This window comes from Balaenoptera borealis, assembly GCF_965194805.1.
Source record: "Balaenoptera borealis genome assembly, chromosome: 12".
Classification (NCBI taxonomy): domain Eukaryota; kingdom Metazoa; phylum Chordata; class Mammalia; order Artiodactyla; family Balaenopteridae; genus Balaenoptera; species Balaenoptera borealis.
Window position 1 is genome coordinate 9,578,643 of NC_138869.1, and position 20,289 is coordinate 9,598,931.

General features: G+C 45.7%; 1 protein-coding gene across 12 annotated transcripts in view; it reads left to right on the forward strand.

Annotated features, from left to right (window-relative positions):
- Positions 1–20,289, forward strand: part of LOC309607261 (phosphatidate cytidylyltransferase, mitochondrial) — a 272,769-nt gene that overhangs the window by 41,420 nt on the left and 211,060 nt on the right. For 10 of the 12 annotated variants that reach the window (XR_014232337.1, XR_014232338.1, XM_082345579.1 and 7 more), the window contains 2 exons: positions 7,255–7,420; positions 8,701–8,763. Coding sequence is in view for 10 of the 12 variants with exons in the window: in XM_082345579.1 (XP_082201705.1) it covers positions 7,255–7,420; positions 8,701–8,763 (229 nt within the window). In the remaining 2 variants the exon portion in view is untranslated. Of the gene's footprint in view, positions 1–7,254; positions 7,421–8,700; positions 8,764–15,180; positions 15,635–17,994; positions 18,131–20,289 lie in introns of those variants that run through there. The other 2 variants (XM_082345573.1, XM_082345574.1) reach the window with 2 other exon arrangements.

Sequence of the window (20,289 nt, forward strand, 5' to 3'; positions counted from 1 at the left end):
GTGTTACTGTCGATTTCCTCTTTTATAGCTGTTAGCAGTTGCCTTATGTTGAGGTGCTCTTATGTTGGGTGTATATATGTTTATAGTTGTTATATTCTCCTCTTGGATTGATCCCTTGATCATTATGTAATGTCCTTCCTTGTGTCTTGTAACAGTCTTTATTTTAACATCTAGTTTATCTGATACAAGTATTGCTACTCCAGCTTTCTTTTGATTTCCATTTGCATGGATATCTTTTTCCATCCCCTCACTTTCAGTCTGTATGTGTCCCTAGGTCTGAAGTGGGTCTCTTGTAGACAGCATATATATTGGTCTTGTTTTTGTATCCCTTCAGCGAGCCTGTGTCTTTTGGTTGGACCATTTAATCCATTCACGTTTAAGGTAATTATCGATATGTATGTTCCTGTTACCATTTTCTTAATTGTTTTGAGTTTGTTTGTGTAGGTCCTTTTCTTCTCTTGTGTTTCCACTTAGAGAAGTTCCTTTAGCATTTGTTGTAGAGCTGGATTGGTGGTGTTGAATTCTCTTAGCTTTTGCTTATCTGTAAAGCTTTTGATTTTTCCGTCAAATCTGAATGAGATCCTTGCCAGGTAGAGTAACCGTGGTTGTAAGTTCTTCCCTTTCATCACTTTAAATATATCATGCCACTCCCTCTGGCATGTAGAGTTTCTGCTGAGAAATCAGCTGTTAACCTTAGAGTTCCCTTGTATGTTATTTGTCATTTTTCCCTTATTGATTTCAGTAATTTTTCTTTGTCTTTAATTTTTGTCAGTTTGATTACTGTGTGTCTCAGTGTGTTTCTCCTTGGGTTTATCCTTCCTGGGACTCTCTGCACTTCTTGGACTTGGATGGCTATTTCCTTTCCCATGTTAGGGAAGTTTTCAACTATAATCTCTTAAAATATTTTCTCAGGTCTTTTCTCTCTCTCTTCTCCTTCTGAGACCCCTATAATGCAAATGTTGTTGCGTTTAATGTTGTCCCAGTGGTCTCTTAGGCTGTCTCCAGTTCTTTTCATTCTTTTTTCTTTATTCTGTTCTGCGGCAGTGAACTCCACCATTCTGTCTTCCAGGTCACTTATCCATTCTTCTGCCTCAGTTATTCTGCTATTGATTCCTTCTAGTGTATTTTTCATTTCAGTTATTGTATTGTTCATTTCTGTTTGTTTGTTCTTTAATTCTTTTAGGTGTTTGTTCTTTAATTCTTCTAGGTCTTTGTTAAACATTTCTTGCGTCTTCTCGATCTTTGCCTTCATTCTTTTTCTGAGGTCCTGGATCATCTTCACTATCGTTATTCTGAATTCTTTTTCTGGAAGGTTTCCTATCTCCACTTCATTTAGTTGTTTTTCTGGGGTTTTATCTTGTTGCTTCATCTGGTACATAGCCCTCTGCCTTTTCATCTTGTCTATCTTTCTCTGAATGTGGTTTTTGTTCTACAGGCTGCAGGAATGTAGTTCTTGTTGCTTCTGCTGTCTGCCCTCTCATAGCTTTAAGTTTAATAGGATGCTTACTGTGTCCTCTGGGAGAAGCATTTCTTCTTTGGAAACTAGGATCTCTAGACCCACAGTCCTAAAGTTTTTGAGATGGGAAGCACAGATTGCCCAGGTGGTCCCTGGGAATGACAGTAAGCAAGGCTGTTTCTCCTTTTACCCTGTGGTTCCCAGACTCATGTAGTCTAGCAGTTGGGAACATAGTACTCTATAACGGCCATTAATTTAGGGCATATACTGTGCCCCACTGTCACAGGGTATCATCTCTAAGCTATTGCTCAGCTCTTCTTCAAAGCTCTTTCATTGGGTTTTTCAACAGTGACACTATTGACATTTTAGGCTGAATAATTCTTTGTTGTGGGGGCCAAAAATGTCCCCTTTTTGAGAACTATTGCTCTCCCAGGCTGGCAGCTCTGGCTCACTGGGTGGTAGGAACAGTGGAGCCGTGATCCTGTGCCCGTCCTGCACCACTGCACCTCCTTTGCTCTAACGTGGGTCCCATAATTATGTTGCATGGTACAGCCATGCCAGTGAATCACACATTCTATGAGCCCTGTACAGTAGCCCTGTATTGGCTGGATCCTGTGGGCAGGAAAGGCACACCCATGCTCAGAATATGAGTCACTTCCAGGCAAGATGAGTTGCTGCCCGTTCCCAGGTGGAAGGGATCCAGTGTAGTCAACTTATCACCAAGTGGCTGGTTAGTCTCAGGAGATGGTCGTGTTTTGAGGATCTCAGTGTTGGCCTCTGTTGCTGTCAGGATAGACTTTCAACCGCAGCAGTGGCTCAGTCAGCCTTGGTGAGTAGAAGCCCCTGATATTGGATCTAGGCAGAGCCTCTCTCCCCACCGCCCACTACTCCTGCTACAAGCCATTATGCCATCACTGAGATGACAGTGGCTGTTGAATCAACTGGCTAAATTGTTCTTTTGGTTGTTGTTGCTTCTTCTGTGTTGGATGCTCTCTGAAGGAAGCATTAATGTACAATACAAAGATCTTCATACTTTGTGTCCCCTCCCATAGGTCCATCCACATACCTCTTCCCCCAAATCCTGTCTTCCACCTTCTAATGTATTTCCTTTTAGGTCCCTAACCAACCAATGAACCATTGTCCACTCTTTGAGTCTTTATATATTCTTATCTTGGGCCACTTTTTCCATGTAAAGTGGGTAACCAGGTGTGCCACCTGCAGCTTACTCATTGGGACGATAGCCCCTCATCAGTGTCTTCCAGGGCTATCCCTGGGTGCGGCTGTAATGCATCATTCTTACCCCGTACATACTACAAGCCAAATCATCCATGAAGCAAGCTCAGCCTTTATCCTCCTCCTTGTAGCGATGTGCATGAGCCAGTGGAGAAGTAGAACATTATGTGCTGGTGCAACAGTGGAAATTATGGGGTTCTGGGTTTCCCGTTTGTGCAGCTGACTTGTGCCCTCTGGCTTTGCTCATGTCCAATGCTGGTGTATCTCTTATATCCTACAGTGGATTTCTCTTGAGCTTCCTGACATTATGACTTGGTGAATCTGGCAGATCCCAGTTCATAATGGGCAGTTCTTGATACATGGTCATTTGATGTCCCATGGTTAGAAGCTCCATCTCTGCCAGGGTGTAGCATCTAGGAGCTGATTTCAAATGGTGTGTGGTTCTTCACTACAGATGGCGTGGCCTTGCTCCAGAACCGTAGCAGTCTACATTGTGATCTCCTACTGGGAGCCCACCATAACTTCCCACGGCTTCTGTGCACACCGAGGATACCTTTAGTACCATAGTTTTCTGGGAGGTGTGGCCCACGTGGTGGAGGGCTGCTTCCCCTGCTGCCTGTATCTGTTGCAGAGCTCGTTTTTGCTCTGGCCCCTCACAGACCTGGCATCCTTTTATATCACTGGGTAAATGGCTCTGAGCATTATTCCCAAGTGTGGAATATGCTGCCTCTAGAACCTGAAGAGGCCTATCAGGCAGTGTGCTTCTTTCTTAGTGGTGAGAGGTACGAGATGCCGTAAGTTGATCTTTACTTTGGAGAGGATGTCCCAGAGTGCTCCAGACCACTTGACCCCTAAAAACCTCCCTGATGCGGTGGGCTCCTCAAAATTCATGAGGTTTCTCTTTTACCCTCTGGGGTGCGTGTATCTACCAAGGCCTCCAGTGTACTTGCCCTTTAGTGGTCACCAGGTGATAGTAGCAACATGTCATTGATGTAGTGGACCAGTGAGATTATACAGAATATCCAAATAGTCTGGTTTTCTTTGAATATCTTATGACAGAGGGTGGGGGAGTTCACGTAGCCCTGAGGCAGGTCACAAGGTGTACTCTTGTCTGTCCTGTGTGAATGTGAGCTGTTTCTGATCCTGCTTCCGCTATGGATGGCGGAGAGTACATTCGCCAGGCCTGTGGCCCCGTCCAGGCACCTGAGGTTCTGTTGATGCGCTTCAGCAGACTTACCACATCTGGCACAGCCGATACAACGGGGCTTCTACTTGGTTGAGTTTGTGGTGGTCTGCTACAATCTGCCAGAATCCATTTGGATTTTGTGAAGACCAGACTCAATGGAGATATGATGGGACCATCAGCTCTAGTATTAGTCAGGGTTCTCCAGAGAAACAGGACCCATAGGATATATAGAGAAAGATTTATTTTAGGGAATTAACTTGCAGAGTTGTGAGGGTTGGCAAGTTTGAAATTTGCAGGGCAAGCCAGCAGGCCAGAGACCCAGGGAAGAGCGTGTTGTACTCTTGAGTCCGAGGGCAAGCTGGAGGCAGACTTCCGACTTCCTCAGGAAACTTTAGTCTTTTTTCACAAGGCCTTCAACTGACTGGATGAGGCCCATCCATATTAACGGGGGTCATCTGCTACTCAGAGTCTACTGACTTAAAAAGATACCTTTACAGTAACATCTGGACTAACGTTTAACCAAGCAACTGGGCCCTGTAGCCTAGCCAAGTTGACATACAAAATTAAACATCACACCCCTGCATCCTTCAGGTCTATAGGTGGGATTAATCTCTGCCATTCCTCCTGTGATGTGGTTTTGTTTTTTCATTGCTCTTTTGGCCAGGGGGTGAGAACGGCAGCTTCAGAGGCTTCCATTTGGCCTTCTACACTGTGATAGCTCCAAAATGCTGTCTGAGAATGTGCTTTCTAGGACCACTCTTGGTACCAATTGTGTAGGATCAGGATTGGGGAGATTAGAAACAAAAACTTCATCTGATCCTGTGATGCCACAATGGAGCTCGATGGCCCTTCCTAGCTCTCCGCACTTGGGGCAGAGAGGCCAGGTCTTTGTACTCCTGCATTTTCCAGTCTTTGGATACAGGCAGCTCCCTTTGCCTGAGGACAGTTCTGGGAGGGACTCTGAGAGAGGGCGTCAGCCAACTTTCCCAGCAGCTAGCAGAATGAGAACCTTGCCCCCAAAGCCAGGATCTGGTCGATACAACACAGCATCCACTATCATATGACCATACCTGCTTTTTTAAAACATCAGCCTTATTGAGATATAATTTACATAGCATACAATTCGGTGGTTTTTAGTCTATTTACAGAGTTGTGCAACCATCAGCACAATCTAGTTTTACAACATTTTCATCACAAAAAGAAACCCCATTCCCAGTAGCAGTACCTAGCTTCCCCTCCCGCCAGGCAGCCACTGATCTACTTTCTGACTCCGTGGATTTGCCTTTTCTAGACACTTCCTGTAAATGGAATCATAGAACATGTGGTCTTTTCCATGTCTGCTTTTAAAATGCAATTTGACTCATAATTTAACTGAATGCTTTCACTTTTGTGTTTTAATGAGAATTAAAGAGTAAGGATAATTAGAATTTTGCAATTTATTTGAACATGTCACCTAATATTTTGTCTTTAAACACATGCTTTCAAACAAAAACTCCAGTGCATTCTTTTCCTCAAGAGAAAGCAGTGGCAAATACTGTTTTCTAATTCCTCGTATTACTCAGCCATTTTGGCATCTCTAAAATTCCTGGAAGTTTCATAGGTAAAGCCTTGAAATATAAGATCCTAGTGACCTAATCTCAATACTTGGCCCCAAAATATGAGTCTATAAATGTCATTTCTAGCATATTTTACAGAAATATTCACATTTTTTGTCATTTATCTAGCCAAAGCTAAGTAGAGGTTGAATCCTGTGAATTTAGGACCATCTCAATGATAAATATGAAATATTTAGGTTAAAAAAACCTTCACCTTATTGGAGCCACTAAATAATAGCATTTTCTTCTTTTTTGCATAGATTTTATAGATAAAACTAGAAAATCTAGACATTGGCATATACTCAGTAAATATTTGTTGAATGAAAAAAATGGTAGAATGAAAGAATTCTAATTATTAAGGAAGTTGGTCATATCTGGAAAATCCAAATCTAAAATTTAATACATTCATTTATCTAATTTTTTTTCTTACTGTTCTCTTAAAGTTACAACCTAAACATTTGTTAAAAGAATACAAGACAGATTCTTACTGGGAGAATAATGTGATGAGCTGCCGAGGGCAGTGGTACTGGTTTTAACCTTGGCAGGCAGTCGATGTTTACATGATTTTGGAAAAATTTAGTTCCACGACGTAAAATATATTAGACTAGGAGTTAGGGAAGCTGGGTGTGGGCTTAGCTCTATGGATAACTTTTGATTCACAGGTTTCCAAGTAAAGTCTAATGCATAGTTTTATATATGTTTTATTTCTGTATTTTTCTTTAAATTTGATGTATTTTAGAATACACTGGGAACAGAAACCCTTGGTATAACTTACTGCTATTTAAGAAATAATGACAACTAAGTTTTATTGGTGCAGTTATTCATCCTCTTATTCAACCGATGTTTTTTGAGTACCTACTATGTGCCAGGGGATTAAAAGTGAATAAAGATTAGTCTCTGTCATCAGTTTATTCCTACAGTTTATGAAATACAGCATGGTACATAAAAGGCCCTACAGACAGGAGACACAAATTTAGATCCCACTCTGATTGGCTGCATGTTACTGGCTATGTTACTTTGTGCCCCTGTGTTTAAAATGAGTACTTGGGGAACTTCCCTGGTGGCGCAGAGGTTAAGAATCCGCCTGCCAATGCAGGGGACACGGGTTCGAGCCCCGGTCTGGGAAGATCCCACATGCCGTGGAGCATCTAAGCCTGGGCGCCACAACTACTGAGCCTGCACTCTAGACCCCGTGAGCCACAACTGCAGAGCCCACATATCACAACTACTGAAGCCTGGGCTCCTAGAGCCCGTGCTCCACAACAAGAGAAGGCACCGCAATGAGAAGCCCGCACACCACAACAAAGAGTAGCCTCCGCTCGCCGCAACTAGAGAGCTCCCGCGCGCAGCAACGAAGACCCAATGCAGCCAAAAATAAATAAATAAATAAGTAAAATTTAAATAAATAAATAAAAGAAAATGAGTACTTGGATGTGCCGGTGTGTCAATGAATCTTAGCTGAAGCTTTACTTTCTTTAACTACTGGATTTAGAACAAATAGAAATTTTAAAACTGAGAGTCAAAAATTGATTATTGAAAGAGATTTCTATTCTTAAGTACAAATAGAATATCATAGGAAAAGAATTCACTTGTTCGAAGGAACTTAGAATCCTTAACACCTAGGCACTCAGTTTCAGAAAGGAGAAAGTGTCTTTAGCACGCTGCCTAGTCTACTAGGCGTGAGTTCATATATGTTAGTGTGGTTTTAAGGAGAAGCCATGTGCTTTGAATATTTATAGAATTCAAAGCACTTTCCATAGACATCATCTTTTTTTTTTCCTTAGATCGATAAAAGCCCAGAAGGACAGTTCACTCAGCTAATGACATTGCCCAAAACCTTACAGCAGCAAATAAATCATATTATGGACCCTCCTGGAAAAAACAGAGATGTGGAAGAAACTTTATTACAAGTGGCTCATGACCCCGACTGTGGAGACGTGGTGCGTCTAGGTACGTGCATGAATCTGACGGGGAGGAAGTGTTGGCCGGAGGGGGTCGGGGGGAGCAAACTTCGTTTGTGGCTGAGACGGGTTCTCTCTTCTTTCTTGCCTAGTGAGATAGAGAGAGAGATTTCCTCTCAGAATAAGAAAGCACTAACAGTCTGGGGGTTTTCCCAACCTAAATTCTTGTTTGTTTGAAGTAGGGTGCTGAAAGTACTTCTATTTTCAGATCCCTGGGTCCTAAATCACTGACAGAGAGGGAAACAATGATTCTTTTGGTCCCAAGGGCATAACTTTTAGAAGTTATTTCAAAGACATGTGTTTGTTCTTCATGGTGGTCTGAGGAGGATGGAGACTGGTGACATTTTTAATGCTTTTATAACATCAAGAACACCACTCTCCTCGGCCGACGCCCCCTCCATGTGGCTCCTGTGCGCACAGTAGGTCTGCTCCAACACGGCCCCTGTTCCTCACATCATCCCCAATGTGGGCCAAAAATCTGAGCCTGATCTTCAGAGACTTGCTGCCTTTTGAGGTGTTATAGGTAATTTACAAGGTCAGTCAGTAAGTAAGGAAATCATGAAATTGGAAATGATGCCCTCCCTCAGATGAGCACACCGTTTACCGTTGAGTAGGTGTTTGCTGAGCTTCCCCAGGGAGCAGCCCGGCCACCTGGCAGGATGCGAGTCACAGTGACGGTGTCGCGTGAAGAGACCTGCCCGGCGGGCAGAGCGGAGCATGTGCCTAGGGCGCCGGGTACCTCTTCTGAAGATACATGTGGAGGCGTGTCTTTTCTGGTCGTGGTGTGAGTTCTTCTGCCTTTCTGAGGGCCTGAAGGATTGTCCCGCTGTCCTCACCGAGGAGTCCTCTGAGTGATTTCAGAATAAGTTTTCCTCCTAGGCAGAAACGTTTGGTGTTTTTTTCCCCCAATCTTTTCACATCTTGGAATTGAGAACCAGCAGACTTAAGCAGATTTTAAAGTGAAAAAAATGACCTTCGAGCGTCCCCTAACCCACTGGTTGTAAGATGAGGCATCCAAGGCCCAGAGTGGGGCGGTCATTTGCTTGTGTTCACACAGCTGGTCAGCGACACAGCTGGTCGTTGACACAGCTGGCAGCTCCAGTCTCCTGGACCTCGATCCTGATACTCTTTTCACTGTCACTCTGACACCAGAGATAGATTTGCTGGTTTTATTGGATAGCTGGAAAGAATATTTAGTTTCAAGTTTTAAAAGTGTTAGGATGACTCACATCTGGCTTTTTTGGCATCGTTATTGTTTTTTTCTCACAGGGCTCTCAGCAATCGTGAGACCTTCCAGTATGAGACAGAGCACCAAAGGCATTTTCACTGCTGGTAAGAATTGTTAAAAATCCACACTTAACGTACCTGCTGGATTGAGCAGCCTCAGTGCTCCTGGTTAAAATGTAAAGCTTTATCTGTATCCTGCAAGTACTTGTAAAATGCTTAATTTTGATGGTCATAACCTAGGACACAGCAGTAACATATAGACAGGCAGACAGTGCTGTAATCCGGAGTCTGAGGTGCTGCTGGGAGGATTTGCAGCCACTCTGCGTTTTCCCACTTACTCCTTATGTGCAGGTTTCCCCTTGCGTTTTTATATCTATAGGAGTTACACATGATATTGTTGCAAAAACAGCAGTACCTTGCCCTCCCCCCGCCCAATGTTCCTCTCCAGAGACAACCACTGCTGACTCTCCTGGTGGGTTATTTTTGTTTTCACTGCTGTTTCTCTGGAGCTTATATTGCTGCTTCTCTCCTTTTAATTATAGGCATCATCTGTGGACTTCTCACTCTAGCAGATTAGAATTCAACTGCCCCCTCCCATCGCGCGCGCGCACACACGCGCACGCACACATACACACACACACACACACACACACCCCCAACCCCATCCCTCTGTGTTCCAAATATGGTTGTGCCGTAGCTTTAGCGAAGCCAATCTTGAATTTCCATTGTCTGACTGTATTACTGTGATTCATAGCTGAGCCACGTGATACACTTTTCCTTGCCTGCACAGCTTTCTTTTCCCACAGAGGCTGTCGTCACCTGTCTCATGTTAGGAACCCTGTTTCCTGTATCTGGTGTCTTTGATTTTTGTGGCGCACAGCCTCATTTTGGTGAGGTACACCATCCAGGAACTTCGTGGGAAAGGGTGCAGGGGAGGCAGATTTGGAGCCCATGTGTGGCCAAGTGTATCTTTAGTCCACCCTCATGCCTGACTGAGACTTAGGCTGGAGATGATTAGAAATAGTTGTCCTTTAGAATTTTGATACCGTTGCTCCGATTATCTTCTTACTTCTAGGATTGCTGTCGAAGTCCAAAGCCGTTCTGATTCTTAATCCTTTGTGTATGTTCTTTCTGGAAGCCTTTTAGGCCTTCTTTTAACCCCAGGGCTCTGAAGTTTCTCAGTGGTGTGTTTCGACGTGAGTCTGTTTTTATCTGTTACACTGAATACTCATTGCCCTTCAGTTTGGAAACTCAGAGTATAAGAATATAGGAAAAATTTATTGTATTCGTTCTTCCCATCTGTTTTCTCTCTTCTCTTTCTGGAACTCCTTTTATTCAAACATTGGACCTCCTAGACTGGTCCTTTGGTTTTCTTTCTTTCGTATCCTTTTTTTGATCTCTTTGTCCTTTTGCTTTGCTTTCTCCACTTTAGTTTCCATTGAGTTGTTTTATTTTTGTTATTTTAATTTCTAGGAGCTCTTTTCCTTTTTTGTTCTCTGAATATTCCTTTTTTTTTTTTTAATTTAAAACATCCTGTTCTTGTGTTATGGGCTTAAACATTTGAACATATCTTTGGATATTGCCAAGTTGCCAAAGTGGTTTATCATTTTATCATCCCACTAGGAGTAAACGAAAGTTCTTGTTTCTCCCCATTCTTTCCAATGCTTGGTATTGTCTGATGACGGACTTTTCCAGTTCAGTCTCTCTTTATGCAGCTGTCTACTGAGCATCCCTTCTGTGCTCGCCACGCAGGATACAGGATGAACCCTGTACCATCCTGCCTTCAGGGGCTTCATCATCTAGAAGGGGAGACAGACACATAAATAGAAGTTTGCAGCGCTAGGGATAAATGGCATAGAGGGAACCTGAAGAAGGGAGTGGTCTTTCAGCCTGATTCTGATGCCTGGGTTGAGATTGCCAGGGAGCTGCACGATCACACCTCTTAACGCCTCGCTCCGGCTACCTGGGGATACAGCCAAGTGTTGCCCTCCTGAATCTTTGGAAAGATTCAGCCCGTCAACAAAGGTTTAGTAGCACGTGTGCCAAATCTACTCAGCTGAAGATTGTCCTACCACTCAGGGGTGCATAGCTTTGCATTTCCAATTAAGATATTTATTTAATCTGTTCTCTTGCTGATTTATCCTGGCAAGGCTGAAGATGAGGTGCTTTTGTTTGCTTGGGTGGCTCAGGCTATTAATCTGTGTTCTGCATGATTGCAGCTCCCTTACCATAATCCTCCTTGGGTGAGGCTGGATGCTTTGGCTTTTTTAATTTTTGCCTTCCTGTACTATAAGCAACTACTAGATTTATTGATTTTTTTTTTTTAGTTGTGATAATGGTGGTGTTATGGGGTTAAAAAATCATTTTCTTGTAGAAATACATACTAAAATATTTACAGATGAAATGACAGGATGTCTAAGAATTGCTTCAAAAGAAAACATGTTGGAGGGAAGTGGGTAAGGGGGGGATGACTCAAGATTGGCTGTGAGTTGATACGTTGTTGACGCTGGTGAAGATACATGGGAACATATTATGCTGTTCTTTCATAAGCTTGAATTCATCTCTAATAAAAGGTTTTTAAAAATCCATCCTCATCATCTCTTTTTTTTTTTTTTTTTAATCTATTTTTGGCTGCGTTGGGTCTTCGTTGCTGCATGTGGGCTTTCTCTAGTTGCGGCGAGCAGGGGCTACTCTTCTGTTACGGTGCACGGGCTTCTCAATGTGGTGGCTTCTCCTTTTGCGGAGCACGGGCTCTAGGTGTGCGGGCTTCAGTAGTTGTGGCACGCGGGCTCAGTAGTTGTGGTGCATGGGCTTAGTTGCTCCACGACATGTGGGATCTTCCTGGACCAGGGCTCAAACCCATGTCCCCTGCATTGGCAGGCGGATTCTTAACCACTGCGCCACCAGGGAAGTTCCATCCACCCTCATCATCTCTTGACACGTCAACGTGAAATGGATCTTTGGTCCTCTTTCCTCTTGTTCTTCCTGGTTGCCAGCAGAGGGCAGTGGGTATCATCTCATGGAACCCTCAGCCCAGATTTCCTTGTGGCGGAGGAGTGCCCAGTGCTGCCTCCTCTGAGTGCTCACTGCTTTTCTCCCTTCCCCTCTAAAGATGCCTCATTGGATTGTGGAACCAGAGTGACAGAATGTCAGCAGCCTGCCCTGAGGTTGCAGGAATTGTGGAAGGTGATATGCATTCCTTCAGATTCGCTGGGTTTGCTCACCCTGTGCTCTGGCTTCTCTGGTTTATGGTGGTTGAGGGCTATGATGAAGGTGGCCCAGGCCAAGGGCAGGGGTTTGTGAGCCTCAGAGATTAGGGTTTGAACTCCAGCTTAACTACTATGACTTGGGTAAGTTACCTGATTTTTCTTAGTTTTAATTTCATAGGGATAATTATGCCTGCCTCACTGGGTTGTGAAAATTATATCTTAAGACATGTAAGAGCACCAGCGCTGTGCCTGGTCTTTCCTCTTTGGTATCATTACCTAAAAGCTTCCTGATGTCTCTTTAGAACATGCCTCCTTGCATTTTCCTATTCAACGAGCAGTAGCCCCGTCACTAGGTCTCCAGCTGGAGTAAACTAGCAACCGTAGGCCCTGAGTGGCTGGTTTACTCTTTCTCTGTCCTCTGACTTCATAGCAAGCTTCAGAACCTCTCTCCTCCTGTGCGCTGCTCCTTAGAAGTCCTCTGGATGTGGTCATAATTGCTGTTGTTGTGCCTGGCTTGTGCTGGGTGCATCTTCCTGAAATCTCCCAAGTTCTGCCTCTGGTCAGGTTTTCAGCCAGCTGATGTATCTATCACCTGCAGGGTGAGAAAACCCCAGGTTATTTGGTTGCACTTTTCCTCCTTTGTAGCCCTTATCATTCCTCCCCTCTGCAACCAGCTACTCGTAGTGGGGGTAAAAAGGAGGGGTCTCCTTAGCTAGTGAATAACTTTTATATGCAAATATTGTTAAATTCAGAGAGAGCGAAGCTAAGATTGTGATAAGAAGGCCTTGGCTCAAGGTCGTAGTTCATGTCTTTGCTCTGTAACCTTGGTATGTTAACAGCCCTTCTTCCTTGAAGTGGAGGGGATACTAATACCCAACTCGTGTCATGTTGTGAGAGTGTCCAGTATGTACCCGGTACCTAGTAGGTGCTTTATAAACTTGAGTGAGTCTAGATCTAAGTATCAGTCTCTTCCTGGAAGAGACGGAAGCCAGGCTCTGTGTCAGCCCGAAGGGTTGCCCTTTCTAATGAACTGTGCTGGGTGACACGGCAGGTGTCCTCATGTGGTCTGACGCTCCGTCTGTGTTAGTTTCCCGAAACTCCCCTACCATCAGGTATACCCATGTTCCAAGGTGAGTACAGAACTACTTCCAAAACCAAGCACTGCTTTCCCTTTAGCCTGGGAGTTGGTTCTTGGGAAGACAGTACTGACTGCTTCGACTGTGCTGTCACTGGAGCAGCCGGTTTTTATCAGGGTCTCGGGGCAGCAGCTGCAGCCAGGCAGCTCGGGGGAGCAGGAGACCGTTCAGCCTCCGGGCCCCTGCCTGCGCCGCCCTGCAGGGCAGCAGCACACGGCGTCACGGCTCAGCCCGGCCAAGCGAGCAGCATGTTCGGATCAGCCACAGCTGTTTATGTGTCTAACCTGAATGAGTAGAGAGGAGTGGAACTATTTGCATCTTTGGGGGACGGCGGCGGGGAGCTTGGGGAGAAATGGGTCAGGGGCTCTGCAGTTAGACTGAGAAGCAAGCAGGAGCCAGACAGGGGAAGGCCTGTAAAAGCCTGAAGGGGAATCCAGAGTTTCACTGAGGGGAGAGGGAAGCCGCTGAAGGATTGTCGCAGACTGCTGTAGCGAGAGGATAGAGAGCAGCTTGGAGGAAGATGACGCAGTTGCTTGGGAAACTGATCAGCTATGGCTGCAGCCCGCCAGCCGAGGAGGCCTGGCCTCCCTGACTCGGGGTTTTGCAGGAGAGGCAGAGGAGAGATGCAGGCAGTACTTGGAAGGTGCATCCCCAGGTCTTGGTGATGGGAGGGATTCGGGCAGTGAAGCAGAGAGGAGCCATAGGAGCTCCCAGGTTTCTGGCTTGGGGAGCAGAGACGGAGGTGCCCTTCCTGGAGGTGAGGGAACGTGGGGGAGGATGACAAGTTTAATCTTTGAAATCTTGCTTTATTTTTCCCCACCTGACTTTCTGGTCAATCAGAATTAACTTTGGGGTCAAATACCTATTTACCTTTGTAGCTTCAAAAGATTCAACTTTAACAAGACAGGTTTACTCTTCTTTCTAAAAAGATTCCGGCATGCCTCGGTTGGTCCTTACCAGCCCTTTCTTGAAAGTGATAGAATGGATCATTGATTATCCTCTCCTTCTCATCTCTTATAACTGAAACATTTTATCCCCATTTTTTGGTACCTACATGTTTCAATAAGAAGAACACATGATAATAAAGATTTTTCTGGTGATGTATTTATCATTTAAACCTGAAAGTTTTGAAAGTAAAACTGCCTCAGAAGAGATTTTCTTTGTAGATGTAGCTAAGTGTGGTTGGAAATTAATTCGAAGAATGTTTGGGGCTTGCTGATTTTCTCTCCTAAAAATCTGAAATATAGGATTATGGGAAGGTAGAGACCTCTCACAACCTGGTCTCATCTCTGCCTCACATTGTTTCCTGGAGAATTTTGTCTGTCACTGGACCTATCAGTTTAAGGTCACACAGGGAATTCATAGTCTTACATATGTAGTGATTTTGCTGTAGGTAACATGAAACATGCTAGAAATCAACAGAAGAAAAACCTTAGGAGCCAGTATATTAGAGTAGATTTCCGTTTGCTTCCAAAACAAAATCCTGACTTTGGATACTAATCAGTGTTCATAACGACCAGCTTTAGGTAAATAAGGATCTGCCTAAACAGGATGTCACTGAGGAGATGTTTGCACCTTTATCCACTGGGGAAGGAGCAAAGTCAACAATGATGGTTCTTAGAGTACAGTTTCTCTCTTAGCAGGCTGTCTTCCTTCAAGATGCATTCTAAATGCAGACTTCCTAAATCACCATCCTCTTCTTTAGAAAGGAAGCAGAAACCGAACAAAAGCTCAGTGTCAGCCAAGTAGAAGTCTGTGGATTATAAACTCTCTGAGGGCAGAGACCAGGACTGTTGTTCATACCGGTGCCCCCAGCAACTAGCTCCATGTCCCGTATGTGTTGGTGCCCGAGAAATGCCTGTTCAATGTATTTCAGTGACTGAATAAATGGAAGATTCTGAATTTTCTGGTAGTAGGGAAAGTCTCCATATATACAGAAAAGTACACAAATCCTAAATTTGGTGAATTTTCACAAAGTGAACAGACTCGTGAACCCAGTGCCCAGATGAAGGACTAGAATAGGGCCAGTTCCTCCAGAACCCCACTGTGCCCCCATCCAGTCACTGCTCCTCTGAGGGTACCTACTGTCCTGACCTCTAATGCCACGCTTCTGTTTTGCCCATTTTTGAACTTTGTGTAAATACGTACTTTCTCATGTCTTTCACTCCTTGTAACAGCAGTGAGATTCCTCGTGGTGTTGGGAGTAGTCCCTTTATTCTCATTGCAACTCATCCATCGTCTGACTAGAGCACGGTTCATCAATTCTACTGTTGATGATTTCCCGGGTTGTTTCCAGTTTGGGGCTATTTCAAAGAGTCCTGCTCTGCATGTTTTGGTACCTGTCTTCGAGTGAGCGTAGGTATGCATTTCTGTTAGGTTTTTAGTTACGGGTGGAATTACTGTATCATAAAGTGTGTGAATGTCCAGCTGTGGTAGATACTACCTAACAAGTGTCTAGGTTACACTCCAAGCAGCAGAGTTCCTGCTGCAGTACCTCCGTGACCAGTGCTTGATAGTAGGTCTTTTTGTTTTTAGGCTCTCTCATAGGTGAGTAGACGTATCATATTGGAGTTTTAACTTACACTTACTTTCCTGATGACCAATAAAGTTGAGCATTTGTTCACATGCTTACATGGATATCCTCTTTTGTGAAGTGCCTATTCTACTTTTGCTCATTTTTCTTTTGAATTGTCTGCCTTTTTTTTGTTTTTTTTACACTGAAATCTCTGTATGTGTGGATACGGGTGCTTCGTTGGACAAGTGGAATGCAAAAGTCCCCCACTCTGGGGCTTGTCGTCTCACTCTCTTAATGGTGTCTTTTGATGAAAAGTTCTTAATCTTACTTACTCCAGTTTATCAGTTTTGTCCTGTAAGGTTAGCAGCTTTTTGTGTCCTGTTTAGGAAATATTGCCTACTCCAAGTTCGTGAAGTTTAGTCCTCCACCTTTGTTGCAACTAGAATATTAAGGCAGGATCCTTCCTTCTAATCTCTTGGTTCTTAACCTTTTGAAAATCCTGGCTCCCAGTGAGACTCTGACTAAAACTCTGGGCCCTCTGCACAGACGTGCACACGTGCGCACACTCAGCAAACCTCCCTGCAGCTTCAGGAAGTTCTCAGACTGAGGCCTGTCTGTGGGCCCCTCGTTGGAGAACCCGTAACCTAGTCCAGCCTGTCAGCTTGCAGATGAGGAAGTCGATGCCCAGAGACGGAGAGTCTCCCTGTCCCCAGCGGGGACTAACATCCCGCTCTCCTGACTCCCATTCCAGTGCCCTCCCCATATCAGTCCCCTGCTGCAGCCATCCTGAGAATATGTCTATGGCAAAGCTGTCGAAGGGAGAGACTTTTTAATTAAGGGAGGTTTCTATCCACTAGCAGCAAAAAATGGCTCCACGATGCCGCTCGTGGACTGTGGTGTATTTACCTTAAACGTTAAGCTCCCCGGAGTCTGTGAGGAAGGTTTGTGAAGCTGAGCTGGGACTCATTACGGTCGATGCCTCTTCCTCTCGCTGTGACTCAGTGCCCTGGGGTTGCCGTGTTGAGCCTTACTGTGTGCAGCTACCTTGGTATCTTGATCGGTTCTGCCTGGAATTTTAAAAAGCACCTTACGTAATAAGATTCCAGTCCCAGTGCTCGAGTGGGTGAGGTTTACCAGAGTGGTTGCTCCAGGGAGAAAATTAAAAGGGGTGGAGGCAGGAAAAGGAGCTCTGAGTTTCTTGACGAGTCTCGGTTTGCAGGAGTCAGTCAGTGGACAAGCGAGGCCACAGCTTCTAGAAGCATTCACTAATGACTTTATCGGTACCCTGCCTTTTTACCTGCCGCTGCCTGCAGTGGCCTTGTAAAAGGTCCTAAGTGCATGAGGCGGCCTACAGGTAACATGATCAGGTATTTTTGAGAGCGCTTACGCGCCAGTGCTCAGAACCTCCGGAACCGGTCCTGTTATACCTCGTGAGCGGTGCCCACACTACATGTCACACCTGCAGCGCAGACCACGGTCTGGATCCCAGGGTGAAAAAGACTGTTCGGATCTTTGGGCCACACCCTGAAACACAGACTGAATGATCTCATCCTCAACACAAAGGAGGTCAAGCCCGTAACACCATCTGCAAATAGGATCCTGTGAGATCTGACAGACAGCAGCACCCCGCTTAGTCCATGCCGTCGGACTTCTTTCCCGTAAACCCCCCGAGAACCTCTCCTCTCGTTTCATCAGGCACTTGTGACTCAGTAGATGGGGTGCTGGAAGGGCAGGTGTCTGAACAAGGTGCATCTGTTCCGTCACTGCAGGTGTTTACTGAGCACCTGCTGTGTGCCGGGTGCTGCACTAGGTGATGGGGAACCCGGGATGAATAGGACAAGGTCCCTGTCCTCAAGGAGCTCCCGGGGTAGGCGGAGGGACAGGAGAGCACTGTGCAGTGTGGTGAGTGCTGAGCTGGGCGTCAGCACAGGTGCCGTGGGACCAGGAGGAACAGTGTCTGAATTGGCTGGGGAGCCCGGTGCTTCCAGAGGAAAAATCTGAACGGGATCTCGGCGTCTACCAGGCAGGGCGTGATGGGAACGCCCTTCACCGCGGGCAGACCGGCGTCACACGCAGGGACGTGGCAGCAGTGCGCTGGGGGTGGTTGGGAGGCATCGGGGGCTAGAAAGGGGGCCAAGGACGCTCACTTACATACGACGTCTTGTCTTTGCCTTCCTTTCTCCTCCTTTTTCAAAGAGCTGCTAAATTCAAAGGTTGCAGCATGCTCCTATCTGAAAGGACTCCCTTACCGCAGAAGCTTGGGTGCCTTTGGCATCTGTATCACTGCTTCAGCAGATGCAGAAATCAGTCTTTTCCCTCCCGTTGATCACGATGGCCCCCAGGGTCTCCTGGACCCCCAGTCAGCCCATCGCTGTTCTACTGCAAGGATGAGTCTGATCCGAATACCACAGGACCTCCACTGAGCATCCACTCAGTAAGCCTCAGTGTTCTTACTCGCTCTTCTTTTCTCTTTTAGGCCTGAAGAAATCAGTGATGTATAGTTCTCTAAAACTGCATAAAATGTGGAAAGGATGGCTGAGAAAAACATCCTGATTTTGCTTGCTTTTATCTGTGTTATGTGTAGCTGAATAAAATGATCCTTTTTGACAGAACACCGTCTGTTACTCTGACCTATTTGGTTGAATTTGAAGATATCTTGGTGTGCATGATACTGTACTGGATTTTGGAAATGTATGCATCAGACATTTATCCGGGGGGAACCAATACCTTTGAGGACTCAGCGTGAGAAGAGTCCTCTTTACACACAGCGCCATCTGGGCCCTGCTTTCCTGAGAGCTTCGGCTGTGGTCTGTTTGGCACACGAGGGTCGGAGGTCTGAGAGGTGGTGCCTGTGCTGCGGACCGGCAGCCCCGTGCTAGGGCAGGAGGTTTGGCTCTGTCTGCCTCGGCTCCATCCGCTCACTCGGTTTTCTGCAGTGAGAGCTCCAGTCAGCATCTTCCTGGATCTGGGTGTTTAACATTTCTCCTTGTTCTCCATGAGGGTGTGTGGCGGTGACTCAAGTGAGGAACCTGCAACAGACCGGTGCAGAGCTTTCCCATGTAACAGGAGTGTTTGGGGAGCAGGAAATGACAAAGCACTCATTAGCTCAAAGAACTGGGAAGTCAGAGGTTGGTGGGCTTCAGAGTTGGTTTGATTCAGGGGGTTAACAGACCAATTTCCCTCCTTTCTCCATCCTTTGCCACGTTGACGTCACACTAAGGCCAGCTCTCCTCTTAACTCTGAGACCCCTGACAACAGCCTCAAGGGCTGTGTGCACCCCCATCTGCATCTGGGGAGACAGAGGGAGTTCCTTTCAGAAGCCCTCTTAGAAAAGCAAGGGAACTCCAGAAGTTCCCAGCAAGCCTCTGTCTGGATTCCTGGGCCCTCATGGGTAACTTGCCCATCCCTGCACCAGGAATGGCCAGGGGAAACCAGGCCAAGGAGCTTGGACCTGAGCCTGCCTCCCCTCCAGCTCATGGGCTGCAGGAGGAGCCGACAGACGGATGGAAATGGGGGTATAGGGGGGAGGCAGCATCTGTCCCCTCGCCCGGCGCATCGTCTCTTCAGTTCAATCTCAGGCTTTGTCTTTCTTTTCTCAGATTGTCTCTACCTCACCCTGTTTCCATTGCCCAGTGCTCTAGTGCACACCCTTAGGTTCTTTTGAAAATTTGAACAATAGTTTTCTACCAATTTTTTCTACCTTTGGGTTCAGCTCATTCCAACCCAAAAGAGCTCAGGCTTAAGATATGACCAAACTGGGTTGAATCTTCACTCCACTACTGACTAGCTGTGTGACTTTGGGCAAGTTATTTAGTGTCTCTGAACAGTTTTACCATCTCTGAAAAGGGAATAACACTACAGACCTCCTTGGGCTGTAGTGAAGGTCCTGCAAGCCAAGTGTCCTATGTACTAGGACACTGCCTGGTAGCATTCAGTAAATGTCACTTCTGTCATTACTTTCTATTATTGTTTTTGTTACTGTTTTCTTCTGCAAGTGTTTTTGTTTTGTTGGGTCAGGTTCTTCCTCAAGAAGCTAAAATGATTCCCCACTGCTTATGGGATAAAATAAGTATTTCTCATCAGCCTTGGTCAGTTCGGGCTGCCATAACAGATACCACACATTGGTTGGCTTATAAAGAGCAGAAATTGATATTTCACAGTTCTGGGGCCTAGAAGTCTGAGACCAGGGTTGCTGATATGGCCGGTTTCTGGTGAGAGCTTCTTCCTAGTTGCAGAGGCCTGTTTTCCCAGTGTCTCCTCTCACAGTGGAGCCAGCAGACCAAAAGCAAGGTCTCATGTTTCTTCTTTTAAGGATACTAATCCCATTCATGAGGGTTCCACCCTCATGACCATGTTACCTGCCAAAGGCCCCACCTCTGAGCATCATCACATTGGGGGTGGGGGCGGTGAGAGAATTCTGAGGGGACACAATCATTCAATCCATAACAAGCCTATTCAAGACCTGTAAGCTGCAAAATTGGTTCAAGATGGTGGAGTAGAAGAACGTGTGCTCACTCCCTCTCGCGAGAGCACCAGAATCACAACTAACTGCTGAACAGTCATCTACAGGAAGACACTGGAACTCACCAAAAAAGATACCCCACATCCAAAGACAAAGGAGAACCGCAGTGAGATGGTAGGAGGGGCGCAATCACAATAAAATCAAATCCCATAACCGCTGGGTGGTGACTCACATACTGGAGAACACTTATACCACAGAAGTCCACCCACTGGAGTGAAGGTTCTGAGCCCCACATCAGGCTTCGCAACC